The sequence below is a fragment of the Carcharodon carcharias genome, chromosome 26, assembly GCF_017639515.1.
Source record: "Carcharodon carcharias isolate sCarCar2 chromosome 26, sCarCar2.pri, whole genome shotgun sequence".
NCBI lineage: Eukaryota > Metazoa > Chordata > Chondrichthyes > Lamniformes > Lamnidae > Carcharodon > Carcharodon carcharias.
Genome location: NC_054492.1, coordinates 41,865,792 through 41,887,278, shown reverse-complemented (window position 1 = coordinate 41,887,278; position 21,487 = coordinate 41,865,792). Strand labels below are relative to the sequence as shown.

The window sequence follows — 21,487 nt, the reverse complement described above, 5'->3', positions numbered from 1 at the left end:
AATTAGTAGCATGGACCGAATGACCTGTGATGTGATGTAAAGAGATGATTAAATGGCTAATATTAAAAATGAGGCAATAGGAAAAAGCAAGAGAGAGACCGGAAACAATGTAGATATCTCAAGCAGTGAGGGCATAAGTCAGATCTGAAGACAGGATAAGCAGGGAAAACAGAACAGGATCCAGTGCTCTGAAGAGAAGCAGGCCAACACCATGGATGCAGATTCTTTCACCAATACAGTGTCCAGACAGAGGATGCTCACCTCCTGGACCAACTCATCTGCCTGAAAACACCCAAACCAGAACATCTGTTCCTATCGCTTAGAAAAAGAAGTGCAAACTATAGTTAAGGCCTGAAGAAATGAAAATAAATGTTAAAGCTCGAGTACCAGGGAGAAAGGTCCTCCTGCCTCCTGCTCAGCCATTTAATCATCTCCAGTCTTTTACTTTAAACATTACAGGTCAGTCTTCCCATACACCCTCCAGCATCTGTTTTTTTTTATCTTTTCTTCCCCAATCCCTTTGAGTTCTTATTTAAAAGCTGTTATTCCTTCAATTTCAATGGTCACAACCAAAATATTAACGTGTATTCTCTCCACAGATTTTGTTTTTGAAATTGAGCAACGTCAAATTAATGATTACATCTCTTCTGATCATTAAGTTACTGCTTAACTGTTAAGCCAGTAATCCAATGGTGTCTACAGGATCACTGTGTAAGACCAGAAAAGGCAATTAATATTTGCCAAAAGTGGAGGATGTTAACTAAAAAAAAATGGGTTTCTGATATTTTTTGCTTGGTTAAAAAATATCATAGTATAGTTTCTTCATGATTTTTTTCTTGCTGTCTAATAATCTCCCCTTATCCTTCCTCTCAGAAAGCAGCAACTGCGACCAAAGCTCTCCAGTATCTCCCCCAAAAATGATCCCAAACAATGGCTGCCATCAGTCTTCAGTCATGGGAACAACATACAACCAAGCCAAGTCATTACTCAACATCCACATGTTCATTTCTCGATGCTGATATGGAGCAGGAGACCAAGCTGATTTGCTCCCGTCTTCCTAGCACAAGGCCACGAGGAATGATTATGTCACTAGTGAGGACTCTGTGTAACTTGGAAGGGACCTTGAAGGTGATGCTGTTCCCACACATCTTCCCCCCTCATCCTTCTAAGCTGGTGGAGTTTGTGAGTTTAGGACTAAGCCTACACAAGTTGCTGCAGCGCATCTTGTAAATAGTACACACTGCAGCCAAATTATGCTGATAATGGAGGAGGTGGTGTTGAGCTTCCTAACTGTTGCAGGAGCACCTATCCAAGCAAGAGGAGAATATCCATCAGACTCCTGATCTGTGCCCTGTAACTGGTAGGAAGCCTGTGAGGGTGCAGGAAGTGATCCACTCACCACAGAATACCCAGCCTCTGACCTGCTCTCATGTCCACAGCATTTATGCATCTTGTCTGGTTTAGTTTCTGGCCAATGGTGATTGCCAGGATGTTGATGGTAGGGGACTATGCAATGATAATGCAATTGGATGTCAAGGGAAGTGACTAGGTTCTCTCGTTGTAGTCACTACCTGATATTTATGTAACGTGAACATTACTTGCCACTTATCAGCAGAAACTGGATGTTATCAAGATCTTGCTGCATACAGGCATGGGCTGCTTCAATTGAGTCATTCAAAAGGGAGCTGAACACGGTGCAATTATCACCAAACAGCCCCACTTCTGACCTTATGAACGAGAGGTTATTGAAGCAACCAGACAACTGGGCTAAGTTCACTACCCTGAGGAATGACCGTGGGGATGTCCAGGGGCTGAGATGATTGGCCTCCAATAACCACAGCCATCTTTCTTTGCCTACATATGACTCCAACCATTGGAGAATGTTCTGCCCGATCTGCACTGACTTCAGTTTTAGTCAGGCTGTTTTGTGCCAAACTCAACCAAATGGCACCTTGATGTCAAGGGCAGTCACTCTCAACTCACCTGGAATTCAGTTTGTGTTCATGTTTGGGCCAAGGCTGCAATGAGGTCCGGAGCCCACTACATCACTATTGTCAGGCAGACTGCAGAAAATTCCCACCAGAGACTTGCATCCTTTACTGCTCTTTAGTTTTACACACTGTTTCAACCACTCGTTCACCCTTGCTCAAGTGCTTTCTTTCCAATGATTTAATTAGGTCATATATCATATTGGTACTCCTCCTTTCTTAAAGTCCCTGTCTTTCCTCAAGGAGATATAACCCTCTAATGGTAACCATATAAACGTTAATCTGAATTTGTGCTACTAACCCATTTGTTTTATTTCTTGTTTCATACATTCATGTACAGAACATACTTTAGTAACTCCCCACTCTGTCCATATGCCCTAAAAGTGTACTTTTCATGGTTTGACCTATTACACTTTTAGTTGCTGACACTCTGTACATTGCTTTGTAAGCAATTTAAAGTGTCTTGAGTTTTCATTGCTGTTAGTGTTAACAGGGATTTTAGTATTTCCTATAACTTTATCTGCTTCTAGAGCATTTATGTGACTTGTGTCTCCCTTTGTACTCTGAACTTTGCTTTTATCCTCTCAGTTTCTTGTCAATTATGTTATTAGGATCAAACAGTGTACAATACCCACTCACTGCCTAGGTTAATGCCAAGGCTTATCTGCAGCTAGCCTTGGAGGCGTGTTTTGAAAGAATGATTGTAGCTCCCTCTATCTTAAATATGTCTAATCGTGCTGCTCGTTGAATGCATGGGGATAACTGAGACAAGTGAAGAAGATGCATGTCACAATGTAGTCTATTTATTTTAATGCTCACAATCTCCATGTTATTTACAACGTTATAAACAGGTGTTAACGATAGCTTAGCTATGTCAAAATTGTCCGTTAAATTTCATTAAAAGTCTGTACCGAGGGAAGTTACTGAAGTGTATTATTATAGAATACAGGACTTGCAATGTACAGTTTTAATTTAAAACACATGGCAAAATTGGTTAAAGATAAATAAATACCAGATATTACAAAAATGCCTTTACAGAAAATAGTCCGCAGTACATTCTAAATTAATTAACATACCAATTAAATTGACTCGTCCAGGAGCTCGCGCATAAAATGCAGGTGGCGCACCATATTTAGATATAAATGTCTCTTTTAGTTTCATAAACCTGAAGAAACAAAATTAAATGTAGTGTAAATGATTCCTGCATTACACAGGAGACAGAATATCATCTACCTGAATTTTAGCAGGATTCTCTAGGCCCTCAAACTTTTAAAAAAAATATTAATATCAAATGATAAGCACATAATGAAAAACAAAATCACTGTAAACTGGTGACATAGAACACAAAGCTTTTAATTAAAGGAATGCTCCACTTAGTCACCTCCTCCTTTAGCCCAACATTCAGCATGTGTAAACTCACACCCATTAAGAACTTCACAAAAACAACAATAAAAACAGAAAATGCTGGAAAAACTCAAGCTTCATATGGGCTCAAAACGTTAACTCTGTTTCTCTCTACACAGATGATGTCAAGCCTGCTGAGTTTTCCCAGCATTTTCTGTTTTCATTTCAGATTTCCAGCATCTGCAGTACTTCGCTTTTATCTAAGAACTTAACAATGTTTTTCTGTTGCAAAGGTTGTTAGTTATTTTGGTTTCTACTGCTGTTACGAAGCATTTACGAAAACAGCTGTATCGGGTAGCTGAGAGTTATTTTGCACCTCTCCAGAAGGATGAATGCTCTAAATTGTGGTGAGAATCCTTGAAACAGCAAACTTTTGCACAATGTTGTGATAGGGGTATGAAAATCAGATGAAAAATGCCAAAGGTAATTTCTAACTCGAATAGTGAGAATAGAATAGTGGTAAGATGTCTACTAAATCCATAAGGAATCAGAAGAAACTTATTTCCCCAGAAAGTGGTAGAAATGCGAAACATATTACTACATGGAGTAGTTGAGGCAAATAACATAGATGAATTTAAGGAGAAGCTAGATAAGCACCTACAGGGGAAAGGAATAGAAGAATATGCAGGGTTAGATGAAGTAGGGTGGCAGGTGGTTCATGTGGAGCATAAACACCAGCATAGGCCAGTTGGGCTGAGTGGCCTGTTTCTGTGCTGTCATTCTATATATTTACATATAATAAAGTCAAATTGTTGTAAATGGGCAGAGCCTGAGATCAAAGACTAATAGCTGGGGATGTTTCTTTGTAGTTTGGCAGTTTCACTTAATTCTGAAAAGAAACCAGCAGTAAATTACTAGATTTCTCTTTATTTATACATTTTTAATAAAAAGTGCCACACTTGAAATGCAACACACACATATCTCAAAACATTTATAATGTAACAGCAGACTTCGAGACTTTGCTTTTGCAAGGGGTTACAGGACATGGGGAGTGTACACCACTGAAAGGGACTGGAAAGCAATAGCACTCACCACTGACCTCAAAAAAAGCTGTCGACAAAACATCCACTCTCTCCACCGTCAGCACACTCTGGCTGAAGTGTGTAGTTTTTACCAGATGCGCTGCAGCAATAAGAACATAAGAAATAGGAGCAGGAGTAGACCATATGCTACCTCAAGCTTCCTTCGCCATTCAACATGATCATGGCTCATCTTATGCCTCAACTCCACTTTCCCACCGAGTCCCCAAATCCCTTGAATCCCTGAGACACCAAAAAACTGTCCATCTCAGATTTAAACATAAACAAAAACAGAATTACCTGGAAAAACTCAGCAGGTCTGGCAGCATCGGCGGAGAAGAAAAAAGTTGACGTTTCGAGTCCTCATGACCCTTCGACAGAACTTGAGTTCGAGTCCAAGAAGGAGTTGAAATATAAGCTGGTTTAAGGTGTGTGTGTGTGGGGGGGGGGGGGGGGGGGGGGGGGGGGGGGGGGCGGCGGCGGCGGAGAGAGAGAGAGGTGGAGTGGGGGTGTGGTTGTAGGGACAAACAAGCAGTGATAGAAGCAGATCATCAAAAGATGTCAACGACAATAGTACAATAGAACACATAGGTGTTAAAGTTAAAGTTGGTGATATTATCTAAACGAATGTGCTAATTATGAATGGATGGTAGGGCACTCCAGGTATAGCTCTAGTGGGGGTGGGGAGAGCATAAAAGATGTAAAAAAAAAATTAAATAAATAAATAATTTTTTTTTTTCTTTTTCTCTTTTTATAATGGAAATAGGTGGGAAAAGGAAAATCTATATAATTTATTGGAAAAAAAAGAAAAGGAAGGGGGAAACAGTAAGGGGGTGGGGATGTGGGAGGGGGCTCACGACTTAAAGTTGTTGAATTCAATATTCAGTCCGGATGGCTGTAAAGTCCCTAGTCGGAAGATGAGGTGTTGTTCCTCCAGTTTGCGTTGGGCTTCAATGGAACAATGCAGCAAGCCAAGGACAGACATGTGGGTAAGACAGCAGGGTGGAGTGTTAAAATGGCAAGCGACAGGGAGGTTTGGGTCATTCTTGCGGACAGACCGCAGGTGTTCTGCAAAGCGGTCGCCCAGTTTACGTTTGTTTTTGTTTTGGATTTCCAGCATCCGCAGTTTTTTTGTTTTTATCTCAGATTTAAACATACTCAACAATGGAGCATCCAAAACCATCTGCATAGACAACTCCAAAGATTCACAACCCTCTGAATGAAGAATTTTTTCATTGTATTCATCGACACTGCAGAACAGTAGAGGCTCAATTTACTCAGCTGCTAATCATACGACAACCTTATCATCCCAGGAGTCAATCTAATAAAACTTTGCCATAATGCCTCCAATGCAAGCATATCCTTCCTTAGAAGTGGAATCATACTCCAAGGTGTGGTCTCACCAAAGAATTTTATAACTATGGTAAGGTTTCCTTTTTCATGTACTCCAACCTTCTTGCAATAAAGACCAACATGCCATTTGCCTTCCTAATTTCTAGCTGTACCTGCATGCTAACTTTGTGTTCCTTGTACAAGTACACCCCAAGTCTCTCTGAACATTAGTATTTAAGAGTTTCAGGCATTTAAAAAATATTCTGCTTTTCTGTTATCATCAAAGTGAATAATCTCATACTTCCCCACATTATACTTCATCTGTTACGTTGTTTCCCACTCACTTAACCTGTATTTCTTTGCAGCCTCTTTGTGTCCTCCTCACAGCTTGTATTCTCACCTAACTTTGTACCGTCAGCAAACGGTACTCTAGGTTTCTGTCTAAGTCATTAATATAGTTTGTAAATAGCTAAGGCCCCAGCACTGATTTGTGCATTTTAAGTGTCACCTTATCAAATGCCTTTTGGAAATCCAAGTATACTACAATGAGTGCTTCCCTTTTGTCTACCCGATTAGTTACATCCTCAAAAAACTCTTAATTTTGTCAAATACATTATTTCGTAAAATAATGTTGCTTTTGCCTGATCATGCTATGATTTTCTAAGCACACTGTTACTACTTCCTTATTACTGTAACAAATTCCAGCATTTTCCTGACAACTGATGTCAGGCTAAATGGCCTGTAGTTCTTTGTTTCTCTCTCACTCCTTTCATGAATATTGATATTACATTTGCTAACTTCCAGTCTGCCAGGACTGTTCTAGAATCTAGGGAATTTTGGAAAACCACAACCAATGTATCCGCTGTTTTTGCGGCTACCTCTATTAGAACCTAGGATTTTGGCCATCAGGTCCTGGGGATTTGTTGGTTTTTAGTTTCACCAAAACACTCCCAATCCTCAGGCTTACTCATCTTTGCAATATTATAAGACTATTTTAATCAATCCTTAACTTCTCAAGTAAGCCACAGATGGATCTTTCTTGCTGAGATGTTTGTTTTTTAATGGGAGTGCATTTTTGTTGGAACATTTTGAATTCTTATCTACTATCATACCTTTTATTTACCCAATAAACTGTAGACTGCTTTCCCCTCACAATTCTGTAATTGACTTTAAGACACTTGGTTGGAACTGGACTATGTCACTATGAAACTTAATATGGAATTCAATTGTAATATGATCGCTTTTTCTTAAAGTATCTTTTACCATGAGATTACCAAAAAACCTGCCTCGTTGCACAATACTAGATCTAAAATAGGTTTATTTCTAGTTGATTTGATAATGTGTTATTCCAGGAAAATGTCACAAAAGCATTCTCCAAACTCATCTTCCAAACGACCTTTGTTAATTTGACTTGTCCAGTTTATATGAACACTAAAGTCTCCCATGGTTATTATACTGCCTTTGTTACAAACTCCATTTCTTCATGCTTTGTCCAATGGTACAACTACTGTTAGAGGTCCTATATACCATTTGCATCAGTGTTTTCTGATCCTTGTTATTCCTAAACTCCACCCAAAGTGATTCTATTTCCTGATCTGAGCCAAGATTCTTTCTCACTACTGTCCTTATGTCATCCTTAGCTATCAGTGCTAACCCCCTCCTTTTCTATTGCGTCTTTTCAAAATGTTGTGTACCCTGGAAGATTTATTTCCTAACCTTGATCACCTTGTCTCTGTAATGATGATTAGATCTAAACCACTTATCTCTCTTTGTGCTGCTGGCTCATCTAATTCATTAGAAATGCTTTGCCAAAGCTTCTATGACAGTCCCTCCACCACCAAAATGATCAAAGGCAGAAGATGCATGGAAAACGCACCACTTCCAAGTGACCTTACAAGGCTATATTCCATCCCAACTTGCATACTTTGCTGTTCCTTCCTTTCTGGGTCAAAACCCTGGAACTCCCTACCAAAAAGCACCATGCATTGCTGCAGTTCAAGGTAACATCTAGAATGTCTGCACCATAATAAATGGCAAAAACTTGAAGCATTTCAGTAAATTCAGGTCCAAACATCTCAAACGTAGGCCCTTGCTGATAAAAACATATCTTACCAGGGCTGAATTCAAGCCTTGGACCTACAGGTGAAAGGATAGTGAACTATACCACCATTGTTCACCCCCACTGTGCATCTTAAATTATGTAGCAGTGACAGTTGAATTTCTGTTATACTATTTATACTTTGTTGGCTTTTGTATCAAATGTATTTTTTTTATTTAGTCCTGCCCAATTAATTTTCTAAGATAATTTTGAACTTGGAGTATTGTCATCCATGAAACTGGCAAAAATTCTTATGCAATTTATTTAGTTTGACGAATCAAGCAATCCTGCAGTGCGGCTCAGTTCATTTCCTCCCTCGACATCATTGACATTAACGCATCAAAATAAGTGTAGCACAAAATGTGAGGCGAATGGTGTTATTATTCGTGGATTGCATTCTTTCCCTTTTGGCACGTACAATAACTAAGCTGGTTGAATCGCCACGAGAAGCGGCAATTCTTGAAGCACGTTCATGCTCAACGAGACATTTTGAATGGAGCCTGACCATACCCTTCCAAATACTGCTTGGGCAAGCCAAATCCATGTACGTTTAGCGATAAAGCCACTGCTGCCTACTACCAACGTGAAGGCGTGTGCCGACTAGCCTGCTTTCCCTTAGCGCCCATTCGTCCTGCGCCCATTTTCACGGCTCCATGAGCGAGCTGTGAGCAGGGGAAGGTGGGTCAGGTTTGTCCCGTGACAAGTCATGCGATTTTCGCACCTTAAGGAAAACCTGAACAATTGCATTGAAGCGGCTGTTCAAAGATCAGTTGGCGCACAACAACGAAGCGTTCGCGGTCCTAGCAAGTAAACTTTTCGCAGCCGATCAAAACAATTGAACTCACTGGATGACCGCGACCGCCTGAAATATTATTTTCTTCTTAATAACTTTACAAACTTAGTGCTGTCTGATTTTAAGAGCGCGTCTTCCCCGTCGTCTCAGACCGCGCGGGGCGGGGCGGGGGGGGGGGGGGGGGGGGCGGGGGGCAGCATCTTGTGACAGGCTTTAATATGTTTTATTATTCCAGTTTTCCAGATTAACGAGGGGGAGGGGGAAGGGGAAGGGGAAGGGGAAGGGAGGGGGAAGGGGAAGGGGAAGGGGGGGGGAGGGGGAAGGGGGGGGGAGGGGGAAGGGGGGGGAGGGGGAGGGGGAAGGGGGGGGAGGGGGAAGGGGGGGAGGGGGAAGGGGGGGGAAGGGAAAGGGGGGGAGGGGGGAAGGGAAAGGGGGGGAAGGGAAAGGGAAAGGGGGGGAAGGGAAAGGGAAAGGGGGGGAAGGGAAAGGGGGGAGGGGGAAGGGAAAGGGGGGAGGGGGAAGGGAAAGGGAAGGGGGGAAGGGGAGGAAGGGAAGGGAAGGGGGGGGGAAGGGGAGGAAGGGAAGGGGGGGAAGGGGGGGAAGGGAAGGGGGGGGAAGGGGGGGAAGGGAAGGGGGGGGAAGGGGGGGAAGGGAAGGGGGGGAAGGGAAGGGGGGGGAAGGGGGGGGAAGGGAAGGGAAGGGGAGGGAAGGGAAGGGGGGGGAACATATTGAAGCTAATAATTAATCAGTCAGTCCATCGCGGAAACTCCGGATCGATTACCATCTCTGTAAAACTAGGGTAAGGCCGCAAGCGCCGGCTACCTGTCGCTGTCTGTCACCTGGACCGACTCTCGGGAGGGGGTCGCCATTCCTCCTCCAACAGCCTCTCTCCTCCTCCTCTCCCCCCCCCCACCACCACCACCACCAGCAGCACCAGATCGACAGCTGAGGATAACCCGGACTCCCGGCGCTCAGCGGCTCGGAACAGCTCCAGAAACTCCCAGTTCCGCCCATCGCGGATATCCTGCTAACAGACGGGACAGACGGGCTGAGGCGAGGGGGGGAGGGAGGGAGGATAAATTTTAAAGCAAACGCCTGGCATTGCATAAAATGCAGCGGGTAGATTGTGTCCCCTTCGCAGCGTTTCCATCCCTTCCCAAACCCAATCTCTTACCCCCACCATCACCCCGGTCACTCGGTTGCTGGGGGAACGGGTGTCTCACACAATCTCTTCCCCCCCCCCGTCCCCGTCACGCGGTTGCTGGGGGAACGGGTGTCTCACACAATCTCTTCCCCCCACCACCGTCACTCGGTTGCTTGGGGGGGGGGGGGGGGGGGTGGAGAATGAGTGTCTCACACAATCTCTTCCCCCCACCACCGTCACTCGGTTGCTAGGGTGCCTGTCCTCCCCCAATAACTTCCCCGGCCGCTCAAATTGAAAGCCGCGCGGGATTGTGGGAGACGCGCACGCGCGCACACATACACACTCTCCTTTCAAGATGTCTGACATGGAGGATGACTTTATGTGCGATGATGAGGAAGACTATGACTTGGTATGGGCTTTAATGTCGCGATTTCTCCGAAGGGGTTTGACCTATTTTTGATCTATCATTGCCCCCATGGTTTTATTTGCCGGTGTTTGGTGTTTTTTCGGTTTGGTTTAGGCCACTCCACCCCTCCCCCCCCCCCCTCCCGCTCCCCGGGACATTGGCTGCTCTGAGTGACCGATCTCCAGCCCCCCAGTCATGGTAGCAGCGGGACTTCCTTACGGACAGGAACCCTGCTGGTTTTATAAGGATTTATAGTGTATATGTATCTATTGTCTTAAGCTTCACAATGGGTTTTATTTCGGATGATAAATCCAGGATGTGTGTTACCCTGACGAGGCGGGCCTAGTCCACTCGGGTCAGGTCGAAACAGATTCATTCGGGCCTGTTCTCACTCTAGAAACACAACATTTACACGTCATCCTCTTGTGTCTGTTTATTACAAGTTCTAGTAGAGGTTTACCAAAAGTAACCGTTTTCCAATCATGTGGCCGTTAGCACGAAAATGGAGAGTCACTAAACATGAGATGGTTTAGCACTTCAGAATTTTTGTCTTGAAGCAATGCGATTACCTCTCAACACTGATACGATTGCCCACATGATTAATGTCATATTCTACATGTTACTATTGATAATGTTGGAACGAAACTAGATAGCTGCCCTTTATCTAGTGTTAAATATTTAGTTATTTATGTAATTTTTGTTTGTGTGTGTATGCTTTATATTTTTTTAAGTGTGGACGTGGGGCATTCTTTTGAAAATAAAATGAAGGGCACACTTAACAAAAATTACCTTGAACCATGAATGGACATAATTTGGCATAAATGAAGTGCTGTAAAGTTGCAAAATTGATCTTAGGTTTTAGGAATTATGTGGGTTGGAAGGATTCAGTCCATCTATTTCTAATTTTCCTTCTTAAAAATAATCTAAACTATAGCCAGTACTATTTCCAGTGTTGTCACTAGGCTTTACGAAAATGTACTGAATTTAGTATTTTTCAAAATTGTTCGTTAGCTTTCTTGAATTGCTTCCATCATTACAGCCACAATGACAGTTAGGTAATTAATAATATTGCATCCTAGTGTTACATTTTTCAACATGGTCTCCAAACACAATCCAATTTTGGAAGAACGTAATCTGTAATCGGGTGAGTTTCGTGATTCAGGTAGAGAAATGGTAAGAGGTATGGGGAAGTGGTGGTGTAGTAATGTCGCAGGACTAGTAATCCAGAGGTCTGGGCTAATGCTCTGAGGATGTGTGTTCAAATCCCATTTGAAATTTAAATTCAATTAATAAATCTGGAATATAAGACTCAGTAATAGTGATTGTGACAACTATCATCAATTGTTGTAAAAATCCATCTGGTTAACAAATGCCCTTTAGGGAATGAAATCTACCATCCTTACCCAGTCCTACATGTGACTCCAGACCTGTCTCCTAACTGCCTTCTGAACTGGCCAAGTAAGCTGAGTTTGAGGACAATTGGGGATGAGCAACAATTGCTGGCCTTGTCAGTGACATCTAGTTCCCGTGATGGAAATTTCATGCATTCACTATTAAGTTCTACTAAAATCTCAGTGGCAAACCTCATTTCTGGTATCTATTTCTTAATTGTGTGGGTATGTCCTGATCTACTTGTGAAACTAATCTGTGCATTTTTCTGAATGGTGTGAGGAATAATGTACTGAAACATCTTTGGAATATCATCTGGGATCATATTAAACAGCCAGTTGTTTTGAGAGTTAAACTATGGATAGAATAATAGAGCACAGAAGGAGACATTTTGGCCCATCAAGTGTGTATTGCCTATTTCAAATAAGAATCCAGTTAACCTCACTCCCCGACTACTGACTGTTTTTAAATGGACTTTCTTTTTAATCTGGATTGATTCTTCATTTTATGACATAAACCTTGGGGATCATAGCTGTCAATCATGGAGGAGAACTTAATAGATGGAGTGTAAGGAAGCTGAATTATCATTTATATTTATCAGTGAAGATATAATCATTAATCTGGGTGATTCTGTTGTCTTGTTTTCTCAACTACTGTCATCAGTTCAGTGTGAATGCTATTTTAATTTTGTAGCAGGGTACTATTAATTATAGCACTAACCATCATATAGGACCATCAAAGTTTTTAATTAATGATTATTTCATGTTGGCTGTAACTCTTGTTTTCTATTGTCTGTTTATGGATTATTGTGTCAACTGTCTTGTTTTAACCAACAGGAATATTCTGAAGACAGTAACTCAGAACCAAATGTGGATTTGGAAAATCAGTACTACAATTCCAAAGCATTGAAGGAGGATGATCCTAAAGCAGCGCTGAGCAGCTTCCAGAAGGTTCTTTTACTTAGTGAAATACATATTGTAATAAATAAGAAGAACATCTTTCGTTGATAGCTTTTTTGAAAATCACCTTTTGAAGGTGGTTTTTTTTTATTATATACCTACTGAGGGAATCTAGTTCTTTTAGAATCATAGTATGTTATAACACAGAAATTAGTTATTCGAGCCATCAAAGCTCTGTTTTTTTCTCTGTATGAGCCACCTGGTTTCATTCTACTCACTGCTCTCTTCACATTTAAGATCACAAAATCATAAAAAATATGAGTAGGCCATTTAGCCCATCAAGCCTGCTCCACCATTCAAGAAGATCATAGCTGATCTGATTATCTCCTCAACTTTCCTTTTTTGTCTGCCCCCACCCCTCTGTAACCCTTGACTCCCTTGCAGATTAAAACTTTGTCCAACTCAACCTTGAATATATCCAATGACCCAGACTCCACAGCTGTCTGGTTTAGAGAATTCTAAAGATTGATGACCCTCTGAGAGAAGAAATTCCTCCTTATCTCCATCTTAAAAGAGAGACCCCTTATTTTGAAACTGCCCGCTCGTTCTAGATTCCCCCATGAGGGGAAACACCCTCTCAACATCTACCCTGTCACACCCCCTCTGAATCTTATATGTTTCAATAAGATCATCTCAAGCTTCTAAACTCCAATGAGTATATATCCTTTAATTTTTTTCAGCAACTATCTGATTCCCTTCAAAAGAATATATGGACTCTGCTTCAGCAACAGTTTATGACAAATAATTCCATTTTGTAGCCAGACTTTTGCCCAATTTCCCTTTAATTCTTTTGTGATTATCTTGAATTTGTGTCCTTCGGTTAGCATTTCCCTGACCAGAGGGCGCAATCTATCATTATAAACAAAAACAAAAAATGCTGGAAAAACTCAGCAGGTCTAGCAGCATCTGTGAAGAGAGAAATAGAGTTAACATTTCATGTCCGTATGACCCCCTTCAGAGTTGAAGTCTAGCTGAAGTCAAGAAACTGAATCTAGCATTAGTTAGCTTATCGCAACTCATCATAACTGTGAAACTCTCTATTTAGTCACTCTAACAATTTTTGTTCCAGTTAACAAAGTTCTAACCTCTCAACCCTGGTAACATCCTTATGAATTACAGCTGAATCTTTCTGGTTGAATTTATCCCCTTCATATAATGTGGTTCCTCCAGTACATTACTGTATGTAGCCCTTTTAATCCCTTTATCTACTTGTCCTGGCAATTTTAATGATCCATGTATACAGCTTAAAACATTTGTTTCAAATAATTAAAACTGCATTTTATTACAAATAGCACAACAATCAAGTGCTTACCAATGTACAAAGAAATTCCACAAATCACAAACCTGTCTCACTTAGCAGATGTTCATTTGTCATTAGAGAGTAATCACTGTTGAACAGCAGAGTTGTCCAGGGTGCATCATTGTTGGCAAGACTGATACATGGTATAATATAGTACATTCACACTAAGAAGTGTTGTAGTGGTGCTAAGCAGTTATAGTGCAAAAGCAGTCAGAATCTGGATTTGGGGCCTGAGTTAACATTGAAGTGAAGTGGAGGGAGCCCCTCACTACTTTGCTTCAATGTCAGTTCGGGCAATGATGCTTGATTTACATTACAAGAGTTCAGCGTCAGTGCAGGGCACGATTGATTCATGTCAAACCTAAACCTATAGTGTAATTGCACGCATTGTCCCACTGAAGGGAGATTGTAGATAGAGTAACATATTCAATGCTTTGTACAGGTAAACGCTTGGTTCACCATGACTGCATGCCACAAATCTTGCACTTCAGTGCACAGACAATTAAACATTTTGAACATGCAGCTCTGCATTTTTGAGATGAAAACGGCTCTCATATGAATCACCTCTTTAAAATAATACGTTAAACCACTGGTATTTTTCTAGTTCGAGTAAGTTTGAACTCTAGAATTGAGAACAAACAACTCCAGGAATAAATGGCTATCTTTGAAAAATGTATGAAATAGAAATATTTAGATTTTTTTCACAGGTATTGGAACTGGAAGGTGAAAAGGGAGAGTGGGGATTTAAAGCACTCAAACAAATGATTAAAATCAACTTTAAATTGGTAAGAACACCCACATGTTACTTGGAACTTTAATGGAAACTCCTTGTAATCATATTAATTGTATATGCATTTAAAAACTAAATAATTTCTCTTTAAATATAAAGGTGGTAAAATAATGATAGATGCAATCACTAAATTGCCTTTTTTTATTGTTATTACTCTTCAAGCTTCATATGCTTCTTTAGATGGTTTGTTTCCATGTGTGTATTTGACTGCTTAACTCTAAAAGGTTGCATGTAATTTCTAAGTGTAAAGTAATATCTAATTAAAGCCACAAATAGAAGATAATTGAGGCTTGTCCCACAGGGTAACTATCCAGAAATGATGAACAGATATAAGCAGTTGCTAACATACATCCGGAGTGCAGTCACAAGGAATTATTCAGAAAAATCTATCAACTCCATCCTTGATTATATATCCACTTCTAAACAGGTATGCAATTAAAATTGACCTGCTGGAACTTTGTTATTGGTTATTGAAATTTAACTTGCCTTTTCATAATAGGTCATTAAGGTCATGGTCTGCCACAATTGTGGAGGGGGAAGAATTTTTAAAAATCAACAGAATTTTCAATCCATTCTCCTTTTAAGCAACGAATGCAAGTGTAAACGTTCGCAAATGCTCTTACTATCTTTTTACATTGGGTCTGTAAGACTGGCAGTCACTTGGTATGTTTAGGTAATGAGAAATAGAGAATGGCCATAATGTGAAGTTATTTGAGACAGGAGAACAAGTTGTAGGATTCCCCATATATGCTTGACACAATCAGCATAAGCTACCAAATAAAGAAATTAGATCCAGAATTCAACAACTTGCAGTTAAAAGCACCTTTCATCTGGAAAAAAATGTTTCAAGGCACCTGAAAGTATATTCAGATAAAGAGTAAAATGACCAAGTCAAAGAAGGCTATATTAGGAGGTGTTAGTCGAAGTTTTACAAACAAATGGATCTTAGAGGGAGCAAATTGGAGAGGTTAGGGCACAGATCATTGAAGGTAAGGTAACCAATGTTTGACTGAAAGGAGTCAGTCTCTCACAAGAGGCTAAATACGGAGGAAATGCAAAGCTCTCTAAGTGTTGTAGGGTTGGAGAAGGTTACAGACATGAAGGGGAGAAGACCATGAGAGATTTAAACATGAAGAGAATTTTAAATTGGATGCTTTGAGGGACTGGGAATCGATGTAGATCTGCAAGGTTAATTGTTGAGGGCCTTGGTTTGGACTAGGACTCAGGGAGCAAGGGTTTTGAATGTGCTGAAGATTATGAAGGATGGGAGACTAGCCAAGAAATCATTAAAATAGCCAACACTGGAGCTAAGATAAGCATGGAGTTTCAGCAGCAGGTGGGCTGGTGGAAGTGGAAGCAAATAGTTTTTTGAGTGAAGGAGAAATTCCAGGATCACGGTGTGTGTGGGTTGGGGGGGTGGGGGAGGGAGGGAGAGGTGCACGGTGGATGGAATCTGTGATAAGAGCATAGAGTGTGAAGCGGTCACCCTGGACAGTGGTTCCTGTCTTTGTGGCATTTAGTTGGAGGAACTTGTGGCTCATCCAATGCTGGATGCCGGACAAGCAGTCTGACAACTTTAAAGACAAATCCATTTTAAAATGTTATCAGGCACTGCCGACTGCAAAGATATAGAATAAACTTTTATCGTGCATTAATGAGATGAAACTTTACATAAAATTTTGGCCACTGCACCACCAAACAGGTACATGCATTACAAAAGCTGAAGGTTTTTTGTTACTTGGTGTAATTATTTATAGTGAAATCAGATACAATGAAATGGTTGGCTGGTTCATTCCCCATGGCAACACCTTTACCAATCTGAGTCGACCTGCCTGATTTGAATTTAAACAAAAGCTTGGCAGTTAACTGTTCCCTGATACATTCTCCATGGCAACGCCTTTACCAATCAGAATTCACTTGCCAACCAATCAGCACTCACTTGCCAACCAATCAGCACTCTCTTCTCATCTAAATTGTTGTTTTCTTTAGAATTGGTATTCTTGTGTATCTGTCCTGATGAGTGTAAGACGAAAACCGTCAATAGCATGTCTCTTTCTTCAGCAACTAAACTTTTGGATGTAATTTACAGATTTAACCTAAAATTAGAATGTTTGAGTACAAGTAGATAGTTGAAGCGTTTAGTTTCATAACAAGAGTGGATTCAGGGACTTTTCTAGGATTTAAGGTTCTGATTGCCATCCAGTGATGCCTGCTGGAAAATGCCAATGTCTAGTCAGGGGTCAGCTGTGCTCTTTTTCACTGTTGAATAGCCTGCCAGCATTTCCCTAATCAATTCTCAAGAAGAGCAGCTATTTGGGTAAAGTCCTGGAGGACTGTTGGCACCTGGGGGAACTATATGCCAACATAAGTCACCGTCTCAAAACAAAGAACATAAATTCAATTTTCGCACGCTTTTAAAACAGAATGATAATTTAGATAAATGTATCTGATGTACTGATGCAGTACTGATGTAGTGTTCATGTATGTGCTACTTTTAGTATGCTTTCCATTTTGTGAACTTATGTGTCCAATTATTTTGGTTTAATCTGCTGCACTATGTTTGTGGTAAAGGTAACTGAGGATCTAGGATTATCAAGCCGTTCAGCTTGTCAGAAGAATGCCAATTTTTCTGTAATCTCTTACCTCTTTTAAAACTTATTCTTCACTATGTTAAATATTCTAGTGCTTTATGAAACTTGTCCTTTTTCCTATAATACCTTTCACTTGGAAGTCTTAAGTTCAAAACTAAGTTCTTCACAGAAGGTCATTTCAAGGATCTTGTCAGTGATCCTTTAGTTTGAGGTGCATTTCCAGATTTTGAATTGTTTGTCACAGAAGGAACATAATACGTAGCAAGCAAACTTTATGCAAACATCTTTCACAGTGCTTTGCAGTCAATCAAGAACTTTTGAAATGTGATCAGTGCTCTAATGTAGGGAAATGCAGGAGCCAAATTCTCAAAGCAAGCCCACAAACAGAAATCAAGTACAGATGTTGATAGATGAATAAATATTGACCAGGAGAACTCCTCTGCTGTTCTTCTAAGAGTGCCCTGGGATCTTATACATCCACTTGGAAGGACAGATGGGATCTCCTTTGAATGTCTTACCTGGAAAACTCCACGTCCCACGGCACTGAATTTTCAACCTTGAAGAACTGCTCAAGTCTGAGTGGGGCTTAAACCCACCTACCTTCGGACTCAGAAGTGAGAGTTCTACTGCTGAGTCTAAACGAGTAGAATTCAGGTCTCTGAAGCTGCATTCCAGCTCCTGATCAGTCATTTTATAAAAGGTTTCTTGGTCTCCTTCTAGACATTTTGAAAGTAAACAGACAGGAAGTATGGAAGCAGTGATAGTTGCTGGATCAGTAAATAAATCAAATTATAGTATTTCTTAAGCATTGAATCAGTTAAGTTACATTGTAAAATTATGAAATATAATACAGCTCATACAAATAATCTAACAGTAAAAATAAAAATGTTAATGCTCTCTGCTAGTTCCTCACCCATTCTCATTTTCTGAAAATTAATTAATGTAATTCGAGTAATTTAACCATCAATTGAAGTGGACAGCATTCAGATATCACTGGACACCTGTGTGGAGCTGGAGTGTCTGTCTTTTGAAAATTTACTCTTCATGGCGCCTCAAAAGAAATTGGAAAGAGGAGTTTTTATTTAGCTAGTGGGAAAAGAAAATAATCGCTTATCCACAATGTTCCACAGCATGTCCTTTTGTTGCATCTTCTCCCTCTGCACTCAGCTCTTGTCCTTCATTTACATACTCAAGTTTAGCAGGCTGCAAGAGTGTCGAACAAGGGAATGTTACTCTGGTTTTATTTGCTCATTATAGAGCTAGAATGAAGAGGTTGTAGCCTGTATTTATGTTTTATGTATTGTGTGACTGTTTGACATTTCTGGCCTTGAAAACATAAATGCTTACAGTTATTCCATTCACTTCTGCACTCTTCTCCACCAAAAGCTCCAAGTGCCATAACTTGCTGGGATAAGAGTACTGACAATTTTTCTTCACAAGTCAGTAGCAATCATATGTTCTCTCTCCTAAACAAGAAGGGAGGGTGTAGAGAAAGGGAAGCATTCTAGGAGACTTGAATATACTTTTCCAATCTTATTATTTCTCTTTCAATTTTGTTTTGCCTACTTTTTATGCTTTATTTATTTTTCATTTTTATTTCTGAACTTGTGTTTTTTGTGATGTCCTCCTTTTCTGAACCTATTTTCTTTTAACCTTTTCTCTTTTTGTCACGTTACTTTTTCTTCCCATTTTAACATCTTTCTGTCCTTTTCACATTTTTATTTCTATCTCCTCCTTCCCCTTCCCTTTTTTTTCTCCCTTACCTGCCCTCTCCGGAACCTGTTACATCTACCTTGGTCAAGCAGCAGAAGTCGATGAAGAGGCAGGGTAGCAGCGGGGGAATCGCAGAAACGGACCTGAAAGCTTGCTTTGGCGGGGAAGCTGAATCAAAGGTCAGAAAAAGATTTGCATAATGTCAGGAGACAAAGATATGGACCAGAATCTAACTTCAGTGCTTGCTGTTTGCTTTTTCTTGCTGATGGTGGAGGGATTAAGTAAATCAGAGCTACTTTAATCTTAGATCAATCATTAGCTGGCCTCCTAGTATGTATAGGTGCAGACACCTGGGAATTGTGGAATAGCAAGTAAGTAAGCATGTTTGAACTTGTCACAGCTTCAAAATTATGTAAATCATTCATAATTCCCAAGATTTGTGTAGCCATTTAAGCCTTCTAGTGATTCAAGACCCTTGGACCCGTTGTGTTCTGCTGATAGAAATGATGGGGGGAATGAAGTTCTCATACTTTCCTGCCATCAGAAAGGCAAGTTTATTGTCTGATCGGCCTACACACAAATTAAATACAACAGTAAGTTCCATGAGAATAGTGTGTGGTGTTTATTGATGAGAACAGATTAAATAAATTAAATGTACCAGCACTTGTTTTCTGCTTCTAGTGTGACCCATCAATTTTTCATGGTGCTACATGTCAGATAAACATTGGATCCTCACAAAATATTTGTGGCCATATTCAGACATACTCATCTTCCTACTCCCAAAAAAAGCTATCATTTTTAAAAGCCCAAGTAAAGAAATTGTTTAAAAACATTAAACAATTAAGTTAATTTTAACACTCTTTCCATATGAGGAAATTCTTCTGATGTGCAGAATGAACTGCCCTTGAGCATAAGATTTTTTTTTTAATTCAAGAATAACAGTGAATAGACCTATCATTGAAGGATGTTAATTGGTGTAAAATTATATCTTGGGCAAGATGGTGATAGATTATATGGTTTTAAGAATGACAGAATCTGATCATAGCCACAATGAGAGCTAGCTGTAGCACCAGTGCACAAGATTGAATGGGTTTGATGAAGAAATGACTATTTTCTGACTTTGCTCTTATACTTAACAATCAGTTTTACAGACCCAATGTAGACACAACGGGCTGAATGGCCCCATTCTGTGCTGTAATCATTCTGATTCTGATTTGGTCCGTGCTTACAGCTACAAACACTGGCATTTCAGCTTGTGATCCAAATCTGATCTCTTCCACTTCTAATTTGGATCATGATCCATGCTTAAAAAAACAATGAAACGTTCCAGTTGTTGGGAGGAATGCAACTCTATTTGAACATTTCTTTTTCAGATGGATTTGTTGCAAGAGTTTTATGAAACTACTCTTGAAGCTTTAAAAGATGCAAAGAATGATCGATTATGGTTTAAGACAAACACAAAGGTAATTTATAACTATAAGTCCTGTGTATTACGAACTCTAATCAGTTTAATACTCTGGGCTGAGCAACTGTTTGTGATATCCAATTGAATATGATATTATTTGCTTCCAGCTTGGCAAACTGTATTTGGAAAGAGAAGAGTTTGGGAAACTACAGAAAATATTACGCCAACTCCACCAGTCCTGTCAGGTATTCTGATTTCACTTGGAAAAATCCAGAGAACAATAAAAATCAGGATTAAGTATCAGTTTTTTGATAGCAATAGCTTTTTGACCTGGTACACATGTGGCAATATTAACTAATGACTGGCTTTTAAGATAGGCAACATTGACTTCAGGTGACTTGCTCCCCCCACAACCCCAGGCTTCTCTTGCTAGTAAGTGCACCCAATACTGGGAATGAGCCAAATTGAGAATCTTCAGTATGAATCTGCAATTGGTTGTAGATACTACATAGGCCAAAATGTGAGTGCTATTTTGAGCTGTATGCATTACAAGAAATTTTTTTTTGCTGCTTATTTTGATTCCCTTGTTTCAGTAGAACTGAGGAAGAGAATTGTTAGTATTATCTTTCTGCTTGTTGCATGTAATTTACCACCTTTGAACTGAATGCTGCTTATTTTAAACTTAAATGCTTTCTACATTTTTTTGGCACATGGAATTCCTGCTTTAAAAAATTAACAGGTGAGAATCATTCATATGCCTGACAATTGGCATCATTCCAGTGGCCAAATTAATTTGCAAATTTTACTGATCTACCGAATCAATAGTTTTGCTTTTTAATGTCATCTGTTGCATCATGCACTTCAAAGGTGTTGCATCTCAAAAATGTCCTAAGCACTGAGCTGTTAAAAGAAAGAAAAAAATAACTTGCCCCAGAACACTTCACAGCCATCTGTTTAGCCATCTTCCCTTGACATTCAATGGCATTACCGTCACTGAATCCCCCACCATCAACATGCTGGAGGTTACCAGTGACCAGAAACTGAACTGGAATAACCATATAAATATTGAAGCTACAAGAGCAGGTTAGGAATGCTGCGGCTAGTAACTCTCTTCCAGTCTCCCCAAAGCCTGTCCACCATCTTACAAGGCACAAGG

The 21,487-nt window shown here is 40.3% G+C and overlaps 2 protein-coding genes across 12 annotated transcripts in view; one reads left to right on the top strand and one right to left on the bottom strand.

Moving 5' to 3' along the window:
* Window positions 1-9,827, bottom strand: part of galk2 (galactokinase 2) — a 168,205-nt gene extending 158,378 nt beyond the window's left edge. For 5 of the 9 annotated variants that reach the window (XM_041175293.1, XM_041175295.1, XM_041175294.1 and 2 more), the window contains exons 1-2: window positions 9,416-9,682; window positions 3,065-3,153 (exon numbers count right to left, since the gene is read on the bottom strand). In XM_041175293.1, the coding sequence (XP_041031227.1) occupies window positions 3,065-3,153; window positions 9,416-9,648 (322 nt within the window). In that variant the 5' untranslated portion in view covers window positions 9,649-9,682. Of the gene's footprint in view, window positions 1-3,064; window positions 3,154-4,431; window positions 4,488-9,415; window positions 9,683-9,808 lie in introns of those variants that run through there. The other 4 variants (XM_041175299.1, XM_041175297.1, XM_041175298.1 and 1 more) reach the window with 4 other exon arrangements.
* A 266-nt stretch (window positions 9,828-10,093) lies between these two features.
* The window catches only part of cops2 (COP9 signalosome subunit 2), a 28,510-nt gene continuing 17,116 nt past the window's right edge, over window positions 10,094-21,487 (top strand). For 2 of the 3 annotated variants that reach the window (XM_041175090.1, XM_041175092.1), the window contains exons 1-7: window positions 10,094-10,187; window positions 12,410-12,523; window positions 14,540-14,617; window positions 14,924-15,049; window positions 19,019-19,105; window positions 20,300-20,389; window positions 20,499-20,576. In XM_041175090.1, the coding sequence (XP_041031024.1) occupies window positions 10,134-10,187; window positions 12,410-12,523; window positions 14,540-14,617; window positions 14,924-15,049; window positions 19,019-19,105; window positions 20,300-20,389; window positions 20,499-20,576 (627 nt within the window). In that variant the 5' untranslated portion in view covers window positions 10,094-10,133. The remainder of the gene's footprint in view (window positions 10,188-12,409; window positions 12,524-14,539; window positions 14,618-14,923; window positions 15,050-19,018; window positions 19,106-20,299; window positions 20,390-20,498; window positions 20,577-21,487) is intronic. The other variant, XM_041175091.1, reaches the window with a different exon arrangement.